The sequence below is a fragment of the Rhododendron vialii genome, chromosome 9a (genome assembly GCF_030253575.1).
Source record: "Rhododendron vialii isolate Sample 1 chromosome 9a, ASM3025357v1".
Lineage (NCBI taxonomy): Eukaryota > Viridiplantae > Streptophyta > Magnoliopsida > Ericales > Ericaceae > Rhododendron > Rhododendron vialii.
Genome location: NC_080565.1, coordinates 7,494,287 through 7,509,629, shown reverse-complemented (window position 1 = coordinate 7,509,629; position 15,343 = coordinate 7,494,287). Strand labels below are relative to the sequence as shown.

Sequence of the window (15,343 nt, the reverse complement as noted above, 5' to 3'; positions counted from 1 at the left end):
TTTTTCTTCTTCTTTTTTTTGTCCCTTGTTGAACCCTTTTTAAGTTTAGGTCAAAACTTTGTGATGATTAGACTCTAATTTCGGAACGTATCCAAAAAGAAACAAAAAAATTGTCCATTTCAAAATATCAAAATATAACTTTCTCATATTGGGTTGATGAATTAGTTTCCCGCGTTCTTTTTTCTTGTTTTGAAAGGCAATTTTTCTTATGAATCTCTAAAATTGTTACAAAGATTAACAAGAACAAGAATTAATGTCATAATATCCTTACCCTTAGACCCAAATGAGATACAAAATTTAGAAAACTGTTATTCAAGCCGGTACGGAATTGGAACCTTGCTACAAGCCATCTCAATTGGAGATCACACACGTAAGCCACAACAAAAACCCACTTAGGGGCCGAAGTCCAAACTCCACGTTTTATTAATGCCACCACTACTCACCTCCAGAGCTATCTCCTCCCTCTTCCTCTCCACAAGGTCATTTCCCTCCATGGCCACCACCACCACCGCCGCCCCCAAGTCCCGTCTCAGGGGCGTCGTCTTCGACATGGACGGAACCCTAACCGTCCCCGTCATCGATTTCCAGGCAATGTACAGGGCCGTGCTCGGCGAAGAGGAGTACTTGGCCCTCAAATCGAGGAAGCCTTTTACGGGAATTGATATACTGCACCACATTGAGAATTGGAGTCCCGATAAGCAGCGGAGAGCTTATGAAATTATTGCGGATTTTGAGCAGCAGGGCCTCGATCGCCTCCAGATTATGCCCGGTTAGCTGTTTTTCCCAATCTCATTCCTGCATATAGATAACGATTCACCGTGGCTGAGCCTAAGTCCCCATAATGCGGGGGCGGCCAGGGTGGGAGCACGGGCGTGAAAGCCTCCCAAACAACTGAAATTCGCAAGTATAAGGTTTGAGAGCGTGAGCACCGAATGAGGATTGAGAGCGGGAGTGAAAGCTATATTGAAGGATTATGTGACTAAGGGCGGAGCCTGGAGCAAAAAAGACAAGTATTAGCATAGCCTAGAGGGCACACATTAAACATAAGCCTGAACTTCTTTTTTCAATAATCAAGAGAATTAGATAGTTTCTAACCATAAATATTCATCTTTGAGACCAGATGTATGAAATATACATCTTTTCTATAGGAATTTACCAAAAAAAAAGAGAGAGAGGAGAGCCAAAAAAACTGCAAGCTAAGTGTTGGTAGTTAGGACTTTGGGCACATATTGCACTAGCGTGAAAGCATTTTCTGAAGAAAAAAAAAAATTTTAAGTACTAAAATTTGCGAAAGAGAGAAAAAAAATTAAACTACTAAAATTTGTGAAAGAGAGGATTGAGAGCGGGAGTGGGCGCGTGAGAATTGAGAGAGATTTGTCCTACTTTCCCTTGATCGGTACTCGAAATGATCTTCCAGTTCCGGGGAGAGTTCGCAGGAGTGGTCTGCGGAGGGTCCTCCTAGTCTCCTACTAGAGGATTACGTGACATAGCTTAGGAGTATAAGAAGGCGTTCTTGAAACATCTAAGAGTACTATGAATCTATAACGAGAAATTAAAATTTACAGGGGTAAGTTAGAAATATTGTTTGTAGTAGAAATACTATTAATACAGAGTATTTCGGAGTATAAATGTTATTATCAAAAAATCAGGAGGGGCACTTGCCCCCTGGCCATGGACTTAATCTGCCCCTGCATAGATATATGTGTGGGGTGCCTATGGTACATTTTGTTTGAAATTGAAATGGCTACAATATACGAGCACTGGAGGAGGAAGGTTTTTTTTTTTGGTTGAAACTTTTCTGAATGTATTTGAAATGGGTTTGGTGAATCATGCCTGGAGTTTAGTTTAGCTTTCACAATTTATATTACTTTGGAAATTCACCCCTGTTGTGCTTAGTATATTGTTACGGGTGGGAGGATGCTGTTGCATGGTCATCTCACCGAGGGATCAGAACGAGAGTGCGGGAAAGCCCATTATAATCACTTTATTTGAGAGTGGGAGTGCCTCCAGAGCGTTTTCATATATATGCATACTCGTATTTGTTCTATCAAGCATTCGTTTGTGTTGGTATTTCAATTACTTTTTCAGTAACTTGTTAACATAAAAGTTGTGTGTCCTGTGTAATGTACTGATGATAAGGTAATCTAGGCAGCATTGCGGTAGTTCTATTTTCATGGTGATTACATAATGTTTTATCATTAGACAGTAGAAATGCAGTGCTGGGAGTGTTTAAGAGCAATTTGAGTTTTAGATTTGACTTCAAGCATTGTGGAGTAAATGATGCATGGACCATGTAGACATTTACTAGACGCATTCCTGTGTTGCATTTTGCCCCACATCGGTTGTTTATCACCTCGAAAACTATTATATGAGCCCGGGCTGCCTCTTGCCTCATTGTCATTTGGTTTTAAGGTGGATGCATTAACATGGTATCAGAGCTCAAGTTGCAAAAGGTCTTGGATTCAAGTCTCTCTGTGCATTTGTTCACCGTTTGTATTCTGCTTCTCCCTTTTGTATTCTGTTTCGGTCTATCTATGAAAATTTGCAACTCCATGTGCAAGACAGGGTTGCACATGAGGGAGGGTGTTAGATTGCTTGATATACATTTGGTTTTGAGGTGGATGCATTAACATGGTATCAGAGCTAGGTTTTAGAAGGCTTTTCCCCTTTGTTTGTGCCATAGTTGCACTTTGTTTCATTGTGATTTGTATGTTCCGGATCCTTTGTTGAGCTCTCCACGTGCGAGTCGAGGGTCGCATGTGCAGGAGAGTGTTGAAATTTGTCCCACGTTGGTTATTTAACATCTCGAAAACTAGAATATGAGCTTGGACTACCTTTCTCCTCATTGCTAATTGGTTTTTTTGGTGGAGGCATTAACAACATGGCCTGTGGAAAAATGATCATTGATGCTAGGAGGTCGGATAAATAGCATCCATGGAGATGGTGGGTAGTTTGGACTGAAGCAAGCCCTTTTAAGTAAGGGCCCCATACAGAGCCTTATCTTCTTTGAGAGAAATACGCATTTGAATGTTCTTTTCCTTGCTAAACTTCGGGTTGAGAATGCTTTTGTCCCCATTTGGTTGGTGAAAACTTGGAAGAAAAGGATCCGAAAATGTTTCCTTTCCAGATGTTTAAGTAACTGCAAACTTCTTATTTCTTTTCCATTCTTGGAGGTATTAGGTTATATTCCGCTAATGTTCTTACAAATGCTGTTCAAAAAAGAAAAAATAATAATGTTCTTACAAAACCTTTTTTGCACCCTGTGACTTTTGAGATGATATATATTTGGGTGATGATTATGCTGTAATATCTAGGACTTATTCTGTCCAGCGTAAAAAAGGTTTATGCTTATGGTTCTTACTTCTTATGAACTTGTGACTGAAAAATAAGAACTTTTTAACTGTTACTTTGAGGACCATACTAACTAATTGGGTTATAGAAGATGTTTTTGTGTATTTCGTCATATCCATCTTATGACCGTATGCTCAGCGAATTGAGCTATTGAGGGACTTAGTTTTTTTGGTTAAGAAGTCTACTGATAAGACTTCAAGCAGGGATGTTGCTATTTTCGCTTTCTTATTGATATTCTTGTCTTTCTTGTTTCAATGTGAATTGAGCGTAAAAGCAGAACTATTTCTGTATTTCAATGAACGAGCTTCTCCAACAGGCAGGTAAAAGGCCTGTTATTGCGTAATTTTGGTCAGCAATACTTGAGGAGTGTTCCAAGTAGGCCTCAATCTGGGATGCTTCCGTAAATGTTATCTCATTGATATGCTAGTCTTATCTTGTTTTCATGCAAATTTAATGTATGAGCAAAAGTATTTCAACTTATGAGCTTGTCAAACAAGCAGGTAAAAGGCCTGTCATTACCTAGATTTGGCTTGAAGCTCAATTTTGAGCTCTCCCATGGCTCGCTAAACCCTGTATTAAACTTTACCTGTATTAAACTTCATGCCAAATTTGGCCCAAGGTCTGGCAATTGCTAAAGTCTGGCAAGTCTCTTATGGTTCTGCATCTTTGTTGATGCCCCAAGAGAGCATTCCTTTTGGAACCTGTGAGAAAAATTGAAGAAATAACATTTGCACAACTTCATTAACATTTATAAAATAGGGCATTTGGACATTGTTCATTGCTAAAATGGCTTTAGGGAGCCGTTGTAGCAAATTATCAATGGAGATTCCCTAACTGAGAACTTGTTATGTTGTTGGTACTTGGTAGGCTGGGATTTTGGATTTCCAAGTAATTATATCTTCTATAAACATTTCCTTTAGCTCAAAGCTTTGTTTCTGAATTAACATGGCTCCTTTGCTTGCCACCAGTCCATGCATTTTTGTTCTAGTCTCTTTAACTTTTTCATAGGTGAATTATGTTTCAGGTGCATCAAAACTTTGCGGGTTTCTTGATTCAAGGAATATAAGGTAAAAGTTTCCTATTGAGTATTGATGTCTCGGTCTTTCATAGTATCATCTTTTCTTATAGATGTTGCTAACTTGTAGTTGCTTTAATGGCCTTTTATTTTTTTGGTTTATTTCTCCCTGCAGTGACAATTTTAAAGTCTGTCATCTTTTCTTTTTTGGTGATAAGTAAACGTGTTGCGTGAGAGGGTTAAAAACTGGACACAGCGCTAAGAGCTCTTTTATATTAAAGTGTGAGCCTTAAGAAAGCAACAAAAGATAAAATGAGGAATACCTACAAAATCTTGGTGTGCCACGGGAAGGGTTCAAAAGGCATGCAGCCAACTTTGCAATTTACAATTCTTTTGGCACTGATCTAAATTTTCAACCCAAGAATCAAGACTCCTAGCCCGTATACTCAAAGATTAAGATCGCTACCTTACACTTTTGTCATTCTTTTTTTTTGAATGGCGAAAATGAATTTTATTAACCTTTGAAGTTGTTACAAAGATTAATACGACAAGGAGAGAACGAAAAGTCCAATCTGAGACCCAAGCCCATGATTGGCAAGCTGCCAACCGTGCATGCTAGATTTCTTTGTGACCACGGGAAGTTGAGTGTTTCGAAATGTATGGTTCTTTGGGTTGAAATCATTATTTCCATTTTAACAGTATATACCACGGAATATTGCTTCCCCCTCCCCCCCCCCCCCCCCGACCTCTTTTCGAAGAAAAGCTTTTGGCCTCTTTTGTGAGTGCCATAAATTTGGCAAGGTGCACAATTTATAAGCTCTCCACGATTTTGTATTTTGCTTCTCTGTAAAGTGTCACATGGTGAGGTTTTCCTTTTTCTCAGAAGGGGATTAATCACTCGGAATGTCAAGGCTGCAGTTGATTTGTTTCACTTGAGGTTTGGGGTAAGTTCTGTTCAATATCATCGAGTTTGCTGTTCTCTATAACCTACACAGCACCGTATCCCCTTTATTAACTCTATTTCCTCAATGGCGGTAAGTGCCTGAAAATATTGTATGAGAGAGAGAATTATTGCTTCATGGTGTTACACTCTTGCATCAAGCAGAGAACAAGTGCTGCTAGGCCAGGTCATACCGTCATACCTACTTCACAACATGTGTTACACATCTCTCTCTCTCTCTCTCTCTTTTTGGTACTTAGAAAACCTTTCTAGGATTATACTGCTTCAAGCTGGTCTCAACCCCTCAGTAGGTACAGCTGGGATGATAAAAGAGTCTCCTGTGAATAATAGGTGGCTGATCTCTTGTCTAGTTTCTAACTACTGATAATTGTGAGACGTAAATTGTGTTTAGGTCTGTTTACAACCCTATCACCCCAACAGATTGTTTTGCATGCAAATGTGATACACCTCACAAAGGTCTTATTTACTTCAAAAAAACTGTTTATCCTAACCTATCTCGTGAGCATGTGGCTACAGATCACATTTGCTCCTGCCCTAAGCAGGGAATTCCGTCCTTATAAACCTGATCCAGCTCCACTGCTGCATATCTGTTCTACGTGGGATGTTCTGCCGAATGAAGTGATGATGATTGGAGATAGCCTTAAAGATGATGTGAGTGCATTATTCTCTCTCTCTCTCTCTCTCTCTCTCTCTCGCGCGCGCACACAATGATTTGAATGATCTCTGGTAGGCAATATTTGTGATTTAGTCTTGAGTTTTTCTTTGTTTTTGTTTTGTTCCGTTTTGGCATTTTACATGATATGTCCTTAGATTAAAGCTTCTGGTCTTGCAATGAATCTTATTCAGTTTGATGTCGCTTGGTTGCAACTTGTCAATAGATGACCTGTACTTTGTTGTGGTTGTAACTTGTATGTACTTAAAAATGGGTAAGAGGCTTGGAGAATGTGTTTTCAACCACATTATTCATTCTGTTTGTTGTGTCTAAGAAGATTATCATGGCATTTGTTCTTTCTATCCATTTCGTTATTCAAGACCTATGAACCACCTCACATTTCCCTTTTCCTAGCTACTATATAGTTCATTACATCGTTAGTGAACTTGCAGAGTTCTTTTTATTGAGTTTTGTAATGCACCAAATTTGGTTGTCATTTTCTTGGTATTTGCAGATTGCTTGTGGAAAACGAGCAGGTGCATTTACATGTTTGCTTGATGAAACCGGAAGGTATGACACTCCTGAATTTGAGAATGTGGCATTGAAGCCGGATTATAAGGTGTCCTCTCTTGCTGAAATTTATTCTCTACTGGAAGCGAATTTTGACCTGATTCCATGATCCGCGATTTCCTTGACAATGGAACTTGCATAAATTGATAAGCATTGACATTGTTCTTTACTGGACGTTTCAAGTTCGGGGATTCACTTATTTTCTGATGAGAAGCCTTTCTGAATTGCGTTTATGGGACACACGAATTGATTCTTTTGTTTAAGTGAAGGACAAGGGTAATTGTTGTGGCCGTATTAATGTACTGCAGAGTTACTGATCATGTGCATATTCTTGGCAGAGTAATAATGGGGGAATTACGAATCAGTGGAACAAGGGACAAATAAGTCTGAACTCATGGACTACTTTTTCGAAATTATGAAGTAATGGCAAGGAAACAAATAATTACCAAGACATGGTATTTCAAACTTACATAGACAAAAATACCCCTTCCCCTGTACGACATTTCATTGGCCCCCTTGTCCTCTGCATGGTGTAAGAACAAAACACAAATCCCCCTTCTCAGAATCTCAACCTCTTCACCACCACCACCATCCCACGGCCAAACCCACCTCTCTCCCTCTCAAATTAATGCCCATTAATTGAGTTGATTCCACCAATTTCCCTCCCACCCCTTTATTATAGTATACAGTATACACACACATATACTCATACACACACACCCACCATTCCCCCCATCCCTCCTGTCCGACAGAGAGAGAGAGAGAGAGAGAGAGAGAGAGAGAGAGAGAAAGGCAGCCATAGCCACCACCGTTTCATCTCCGCTGAACGTCGACAACATTTCGATTTTTCTTTTAGCAGGAACGTTGATTGGATCTCGACAAAATTGCGTGGGAATTATTCTGTATGAAAGGGAGAAATCCATGAAGTTTAAATTAGATCCCTTTCTGTCTAGACTTGTGCGCAAGATTGATAGAGAAATTCCATGGAGATTAGATTGGTTTTGCTTGTGAAATTAGGGTCTCTGAAATGGGTATTGGTTTCCTTATCACTGTTTGTGTCGAAATTTGAGATTTAAGTCGTGAATTTGAGGATTTCAAAATTAGGCTCTCTCTCTCTCTCTCTCTCTCTCTCTCTCTCTCTATGTATGTATCTATATGTGTGCGTGGGTGTGCTTTTTTTGCTAGAAAATCAGAATGATACTAAGGGGGGTATATTAGTCTTTTTATGTGGCTCTTTTAATGTATTATGAATTAGTTTTCTCCATTTCATATCTAGAGGAATTTCACAAAAACTACTCCATGACTTGGGACTTATTTGCCCCAACGGCCACTGAACCGTAATTCCCCCTAAAATTTTATCTCGGTTTTTGTTGTGTATCAGTCTCATTGATGTGATCTTCTTTTTGAACTAAAAAATGATGTAATCTTCTTGTTGGCCGTGATATTGCATTTTGTTTTCTTCTCAAGTTATTTCATATTTACTTTTTGTTTTCAAACTCTTCTCATCGAGATAAATACTCCACAAAAATCTTAAAAATTCACATAAATGATGGGAGTATTTTAAAGTATAATTTGATAATTAGACCAAATCACTTTAGATGAATTAAAGCAGATTCAGTGCCACATTAGTTGGTTGTTTGTGAACTTTTCCAAAGATAACTCATGACATTTTGCATAAAACAAGAAGAAACAGCCACTTGTGCATTCATGATTGCTTGCTTGATCATGATTCGGGGGTCGCGAAGGGAGAAAATCATGATCAATCATGATCCCCATGACTGAGATATTCAATCAATCCCACCATTGGTTGCCTAATTAGTGTAACTTGTTTCTAAGAGACCTAATCTCTGTTTTTGATTTCCTTGTACTCCCTCCCACCGTCCATTTTTCAGTATTCATTTTTGAATTGCGTGCTATTTTTGTATTGTTTGTATCTTTCGATCTATAATGTTTTTTGTAATTTTAAAAATTTTGTATTATAAAACTAATCGAGATTTATTAAACAAGATCCATATTGCATATTTTTCAATATCCACATTAAAAACTATAGGCAAAAGACATAAAAAAGACAAACAAAATAATGAATAATTAAAATGAGACGGATGGAGTAATTAATTCCTGTGTCCTTATATATATGAGAAATGATAATGCCAAAACTATTTTTATTTGTGCCAAAATTCTAAAGAGCATCTCTAATGGGAGATGCCAAACATGACTTGGCTGGTACAACGGCTACTTTTGGCATTAACTCACATTCCAATCCATCTGTCTTCACTCATGTCAAAGCTGATGTGGCTTTGGCATGAACCTCCTGCATGCCAATTCTAGCTGCTATCCTCTCCCATGCCAAATTTCAAAAAGTAACCGTTGAAGATAAAAAAACTGTTAGAAAGTTTAAAACCTCTCCGTACTACTTGTTTGAGTTTTTTTTTTTCCTTTTTAAATAAATAGAATTTGGTATAAGGGTCGGAGAGGAGGTTTTAATATCAAATTTGAGATGTTAAAATGCTACATAAGTTTTCAAAAAAAATTCGACCTCTCCAATTTGAAGTCATGGGAACATCTCCAATGGGAGATGTAAAAGTTGAGGTGGACAAATTAACGGTCATTCTTTGCATCAACTTTCAATCCAACCCGCCTTCACTCTTGCCAAACATACACGAGTTGAGTTTTGTTCACCTTCCACTTAAGAGGGTGAACATTATCCTTATTTCTATTGGTTAAAATGATGTTGACCTCAACAAAAAGTAATGTCATGCTTACCAAAAAGTATATTACATGGTAAGCATGACATCACTTTGTGGTGCGGTCCATATTATTTTAACCAATAAGAGAGAAGGTAATATTAACCCTTAAAGAGGGTGAACAAAATTGCACTCAACACACACAGCTTAAAAATCAGCAAACTAACGCTGAGGCGATCTCTCCGAGAGACCTGAACTATAAGGCCCCGTTCCGGAACGTAAAATAAGTACTTATTTTTTAATAAAGCAATTTCAAGCTCAAAAATAATGTGTTTACGCAAATAATTTTTCTACCAATATGGATCTTATTTAATAGTAGATCTCATTAAGATCTTTAATACGGTGCAAATTTATTTATATTATTTTTGAGTTTAAAAATGTGAAATAAACTGTTTATTTTTTAAAAAGGTTTCTGAAACGGGGCCTAAATGTGCTGGTAGTGCCTTTCGAAAAAAAGAAAGAACAGAACCATCTATACAAGTACATATGCGAGGATAAAAAAAAAGTACATATGCTGGTAGGCCCCTCCAAATCTCCCGAAACAAACAACAAAAAGAGGAAAGCTCCGTTCCAATGCCAAGGTATCAGCTGGAAGCCTGGAACACTCTCCATCTCTCTCTCTAGTCTCTAGTCTCTAGTAGTACCCTCCCCAAAATTCTTCCAGATCCCTCTCTTCTCTCTTACTCTCTCTCCTCAATCTCAATACCAGCACACACCACTCTCCCCCCACCACCATCTTCTCTGTGGAATTGCGAAAGCCACCAACTTGGGTGTTCTTCCATCTCTCCCACCCTCCCCCCCCGCCCCTCTCTCTGTCTCTCTGCCATGATTAACCCATTGGTTTCCAATGGAATCCCATTAATTCCCCAAGTCTTAGCAATCCAAAACCCCCCACAAAGACCATCATTTCCCCTCTTGAGATCAATCCGTTGTTCTAACAATCCAAACCCCAAAACCCTTATCATAAACCCTATCAGAACAAACCCAGACGAGGTCCCTCCAATTAACTCCAAGAAGAACAAAGCATATGAGGAAAGAAAAGGTTTTTCCCAATTGGGTATTAGAAAGATGTTGGTTTTGTGTGGATTTGGGTACTGGGTACAAGGTTTCAGGGGATTCCCCTGGCTTGGGCTTAATTTCCACATGGCCAACAATCTTAATTTCGACCCATCAACTTTGCAGCTTGTGCAGAACACTGGAAACCTCCCCATGGTGATTAAGCCTCTCTATGGAATCTTGTCTGATGCTCTTTACATTGGTCGTGCTCACAGAATTCCCTATATTTGCATTGGAGGTCAGTTGCCACCCCATATGAATTTTCTTTATTTTTTTTAAATGGTAAGATTTTGGATTTTATTCATTTGAGCTCAATTGTTCAATTTTCTCTCTAAATTTTGTCTACCATGCTTCGTTTCTATATCTCTTTTGATGTCTTTGAAACTTCTGAAGATCTATTTTGCTTTGATGGCCTTAAACTGCTTATTTAGTTGTACTTGCTCTTTTTCTGTCTAGTCCCTAGATGGCAATGAGGTGGGTTTGGGCTGAGCAATTATTCCATTCCGCCCCAGGTGCATTGAATAATTTTCCGTTTGGGCAAGTTTAGCCTGAATTTGAAAACCAACACTAACTTAGCACTAGATGAAGACTCATACTATTTCTACATAGCCATGAGAAGATCTATGAAAAGAAAAACCACGAGACGCAAGTGGCAATTTAGTTATAAAATTGAACCCTTGAAATTACTTTGTTACATTGTGAAATGCCACCATGCCATGTGTTTATACATTCCTCATCGAGATACGTGTGTTCTCAACTTGTCCCAGGCGTGTCCCTGATAAGTTGATTATATGTAATTGGACATGTCTCTCGACATGTCCCATATGTATTTTTGTGTGTCCCGGCATATGCCATACGGACACGGCGACCACTTAGGCGTGTCGGTGCTTCATAGATTGCACCTTCTGCTTCTTTAGTGCATGTTGAGGGCATCTACAAATTTTGGATTGGTCATCATTGCAAGTAGTTCAACTCCACCAATTTTGAGATACTAGTCTTACTTGTGAAGACCAAGCAAAAACCCTTATTGTGACCTTGCATTGATCAGTTCAAGAGGAAGTTTTATTTTACTACATAACAGCCTATTTTATCTATGTGTATTACATAGTGCGACTTTGCATTATCTTGTTTTACTTCACTTTGCGTTCGTGAACAATTTCGTACAACGACTCCATAGTCACAGTAGCAGCGAATGCATAACAGGTCCTATAACTTATGTCATACCTTACGGGGGTGATTATACGCCTCTCCCGGCTGAGAATGTTGCTCCGCCACCACCGTTGATGAATGGGCTTTTGAGAAGCTTCGGACGGCAACACGGTTGTACAAATGCTTCAAGCGTCGAATGGTGAGATTCATGTCTCTCTCCTCTCTCTCTCACTCCTGTAGTGTCGTGTTTGAAGAAATCTTTGAATCTGAAGAAGATTCAAAGATTTCTTGATTGTGAAGTGAAAACCCTAGAATAATAGAAGGGATCTTCTTCACAATCAAGAAATCTTTGAATCTTGTTCACATTCAAAGATTTCTTTAGACACAACACAACAGGAGTGAGGGAGAGGGAGAGACATGAATCTCACCAGTCGGCGCTTGAAGCATTTGTAAAGCTGTATTGTTGTCTGAAGCTTCTTGAAGGTCCCTTCATTGGCGGTGGTGCCGGGGCTACATTCTCAGCTTCGAGGGACATCCCTATTCCACACGACATTGCTACTCCGCGGAGTATAGATTGGAGGGAAAGGCATATAATCACCCTCGTACAGGACATGCTAGAACCTGTTATGCATTCGCTGCTGTAGCGGCTATGGAGTCGTTGTACGGAATTGTTCACGGACGCAAAGTGAAAAAAAACTGGATAATGCAAAGTTGCAATAAGAGTTAAGCAAATAAACAACAGTCATGCTTTACAAGACTGGTCATTAAACTATGTGTATTACATAGTGCTGGGAGTTGGAAACAAAAACCCAGTGATGGGTTAACCAAATAAACAACAGTCAACCAGACAATTTAGTTGCTTATTTGCTCATTTTAACCAGATAAGAAACTAAGAAAGGACAACCAGACGGACCCTATGTTTATATCTACATTCCAGAGCTTTCAGACGTAATCCAAGGACATCTAATGTGTTATAAGTTTGACCTTTTTGGGATTAATCCTGTGTTGCTAGAACTCTCTAATACCCTAGCAATGTACGTTTCAAAAAGCCTGTTCTTAGACATGGTATGCCTACATTCCAAGATTGTGAATTTAGCGTTTCAAAGCTATTCTGGTGTTTTCTCTTTTTATTTTCTAGGAAAAAGTAAAATGTAAAGAACCAAAAAAAAGAGCTTTAATAGACAAATGTGGAAGAAAACTTGTCTGAGTGCTTCTGGAAATGTGTTCTAAACACATAACTGGAAAGATACAATGCTGAAGTCATTTCATGAGTGCTGAAATCGGTGCCGACCGTTGTGATGCAGTAACCTGTGTTAAAAGGGAATTGGGCATTGCGGTTGGATGCGTGTCATGTCGAAGTGTTGGATTCATATAATTTCAGTAATTAATGTCCATTCGTCGGGAGACAGAGACTTGACAAAGTGTATATATCACTTGTGGCAATCCCTTGAATTATCGTTGTAGTGGTACTTAAAATGTGTCACAAATCATTTTATGAATATTTGTCGCAGGTGTATGCTTCTATGGTAAATTTGAACTTCGGAATATGTGATGAGTGGATGCCCAGTTACATGTATCTGACGAGGGTAGTTACTGATACATATGATGCTCTATAGTCCTTTTGCAGGTTTTATCTTGGGGGTCATTGGCATTGATCCCCTTTGCTCGCGAAGCCCTTCCTACTCTTATGGGGTGTGTTCTTCTCAGTAATCTTGGGGCATCCATTACAGAAGTTGCGAAAGATGCTCTTGTTGCTGAGTATGGCCAAAAGCAAAAAATAAATGGCCTTCAATCTTATGCATTCATGGCCTTAGCTGCTGGTGGAATCCTCGGTAACTTATTGGGTGGATTTTTTTTGCTGAAAACACAAGAACCCAAATCCATTTTTCTTATCTTCACTTTGTTACTTGCCCTTCAATTTGCAATTTCTTTGGCAACAAGAGAGGATTCGCTTGGTTTGCCTCAGCCATCTCCCAACTCTCTTGAAAAGAGATCGATATCAGTTAGTATCAGGAAGCAGTATTCCGATCTTTTAATGGCAATCAGTGATGAGAGTATCTCCCGGCCTTTGATCTGGATTGTAGTTTCAATTGCCACAGTCCCAATTCTCTCGGGCTCCATCTTTTGCTACCAAATACAATGCCTTCATGTAGATCCTTCCATCATTGGGATGTCTAGAGTGACTGGCCAATTGATGCTTCTTGTGATAACTCTACTCTATGACCGTTTCGGGAAAACTGTTTCCATGAGAAAACTGATTGGTTTAGTGCAGATTTTGTATGCTGCTTCTCTCCTCCTTGACCTTGTCTTGGTGAAGCAGATCAATCTGAAACTGGGTATTCCGAATTGGGTTTTTGCCCTTTGTTTTTCTGGAGTAGCGGAAACTATTACCCAATTTAAGCTCTTGCCATTCCAAGTGCTTTTTGCAAGTTTGGCTCCACCGGGTTGCGAAGGATCACTCGCTTCCTTATTGGCCTCAGCCTTGTGTTTGGCATCCATAGTTGGTGGGTTTCTGGGTGTCGGATTGTCTTCTCTTCTTGGAACAACATCAGGTGATTATGCCAGCCTGCCTGTGGGAATTGTCGTACAATTTCTTGCAGCTTTAGTGCCACTGGGATGGATTTATCATGTCTCCTCATCGCAACCTGTTGTTGAGACAGAAAACAATAGAGGTAAGAGTAAAAGAACTCGAAGAAAGAGGAGGGTTGGACGAGTTGTTTTTGCCTCTGTTTATGACTACCGTAGAGAAAGAGAATCGGAGCTGCATAAGTAAGAGATGTACTTCAATCTAAACAAACCATGGGGATGCTTACATCAGTTTTCCTGCTCTATCTATTTTTAGATGGCAATTCTTTGACTGCCTTAATAAGCAGATTTGATTGCCATTGTGAATGCCTTTCGACCTCTAACCCAAGTGCAACTATTTTGCTCCTGAAGGGTTGCATTCTCCAAATGTACATACAGCAATTTTTTTGAGCTGTACGCAGTACAGAATTTTCATGAACATTCAGTTTGAGCTGCGGGAGTTCGTCAAATGGATGGTCTGGCAATTCTAACATGCATCAGGACCAGATTTTCACAGTCGATATCTTGAAATTCCTCCATTCCATAAGCATGACTTTCCTGCTGTCTACATACAGATTTCTGTGCAAGCAGGATGTAAATGCCATTTAGAACGTGTACAGAGTCAATCCCCGGCATTGTTTTGAGCAAGTCTAGCGTCCCAGAAGCTAATTTGCTTAAGTACGTTAGGGATGTTAGAAGAATCTCTCATTGTCAGGTCGATGCCATGTCCTAATCTCGCGAAAAATTGAAACATTTTCTTGTTAATCCTAAACCACTCTATGGAGTTGAGAAGAAAGTCTTGGCCTGTCATATTGATGCACCGGATTGCACTACAGAGCATTGCACGCTAGAAGTGCAAAAGCTGCAGACCTTACTTTCATGTCAACATGACTTGCTCAATCCAATGGCCTATGATAACCAAACCAATCAAACTGAGTTTTATGTTCCAATCAATTGGGATCGGCAATCCAACGGCCTATGATATACTTCTTAAATAACAACCAGCTCACTGGTCAAGATGAAGCTGTAGCTTCGGCACTGTTGGAATTTCAAGAGAAATTGAATTGATTACTTCGAACAAGAAGAGGGAGAAACAAATGAATGACACTTTGTGATATTCTCCTCCTCATTTTGCAAAAGAACGAATAATCTCTAAGCATTTGCAAGTACTCGGCCTAAGGTTGTATACCACTGGTCCACTACAAACTGTTTAGGCTACGTTTGGTCGGGTGTAAAATATTTTATAACTGAAAATATTATTCATGAAAACATTTTACAGG

At 39.3% G+C, this 15,343-nt stretch overlaps 2 protein-coding genes across 3 annotated transcripts; both read left to right on the top strand.

Annotated features, from left to right (window-relative positions):
* Positions 1 to 322: 322 nt before the first annotated feature.
* Positions 323 to 6,869, top strand: LOC131300329 (haloacid dehalogenase-like hydrolase domain-containing protein At2g33255). The gene is made up of 5 exons (XM_058326103.1): positions 323 to 769; positions 4,376 to 4,418; positions 5,250 to 5,310; positions 5,844 to 5,978; positions 6,494 to 6,869. The coding sequence occupies exons 1-5, from the start codon at positions 427 to 429 to the stop codon at positions 6,656 to 6,658; spliced, it is 747 nt and encodes a 248-aa protein (XP_058182086.1). The 5' UTR covers positions 323 to 426; the 3' UTR covers positions 6,659 to 6,869.
* A 2,996-nt stretch (positions 6,870 to 9,865) lies between these two features.
* LOC131300325 (probable folate-biopterin transporter 8, chloroplastic) lies at positions 9,866 to 15,208 on the top strand. 2 transcript variants are annotated; one of them, XM_058326098.1, is made up of 2 exons: positions 9,866 to 10,587; positions 13,115 to 15,208. In XM_058326098.1, exons 1-2 carry the CDS (start codon positions 10,119 to 10,121, stop codon positions 14,269 to 14,271), a joined length of 1,626 nt encoding a protein of 541 aa, XP_058182081.1. In that variant the 5' UTR covers positions 9,866 to 10,118; the 3' UTR covers positions 14,272 to 15,208. The 2 variants fall into 2 exon arrangements, with proteins under 2 accessions (XP_058182081.1, XP_058182082.1); XM_058326099.1 differs by having other exon boundaries at positions 10,380 to 10,587; positions 13,126 to 15,208.
* The last annotated feature ends 135 nt before the right edge of the window (positions 15,209 to 15,343 follow it).

What these genes read in the sequence shown, in the direction of transcription:
- LOC131300329 (XM_058326103.1), top strand. Translation starts at nt 427, where the DNA reads ATGCCACCACTACTCACCTCCAGAGCTATCTCCTCCCTCTTCCTCTCC. An exon ending in TGTTTCACTTGAGGTTTGGG is followed by an intron (nt 5,311 to 5,843) that starts GTAAGTTCTGTT and finishes ATGTGGCTACAG; the next exon opens with ATCACATTTGCTCCTGCCCT. An exon ending in GAGATAGCCTTAAAGATGAT is followed by an intron (nt 5,979 to 6,493) that starts GTGAGTGCATTA and finishes TGGTATTTGCAG; the next exon opens with ATTGCTTGTGGAAAACGAGC.
- LOC131300325 (XM_058326098.1), top strand. Translation starts at nt 10,119, where the DNA reads ATGATTAACCCATTGGTTTCCAATGGAATCCCATTAATTCCCCAAGTC. An exon ending in TCCCTATATTTGCATTGGAG is followed by an intron (nt 10,588 to 13,114) that starts GTCAGTTGCCAC and finishes GATGCTCTATAG; the next exon opens with TCCTTTTGCAGGTTTTATCT.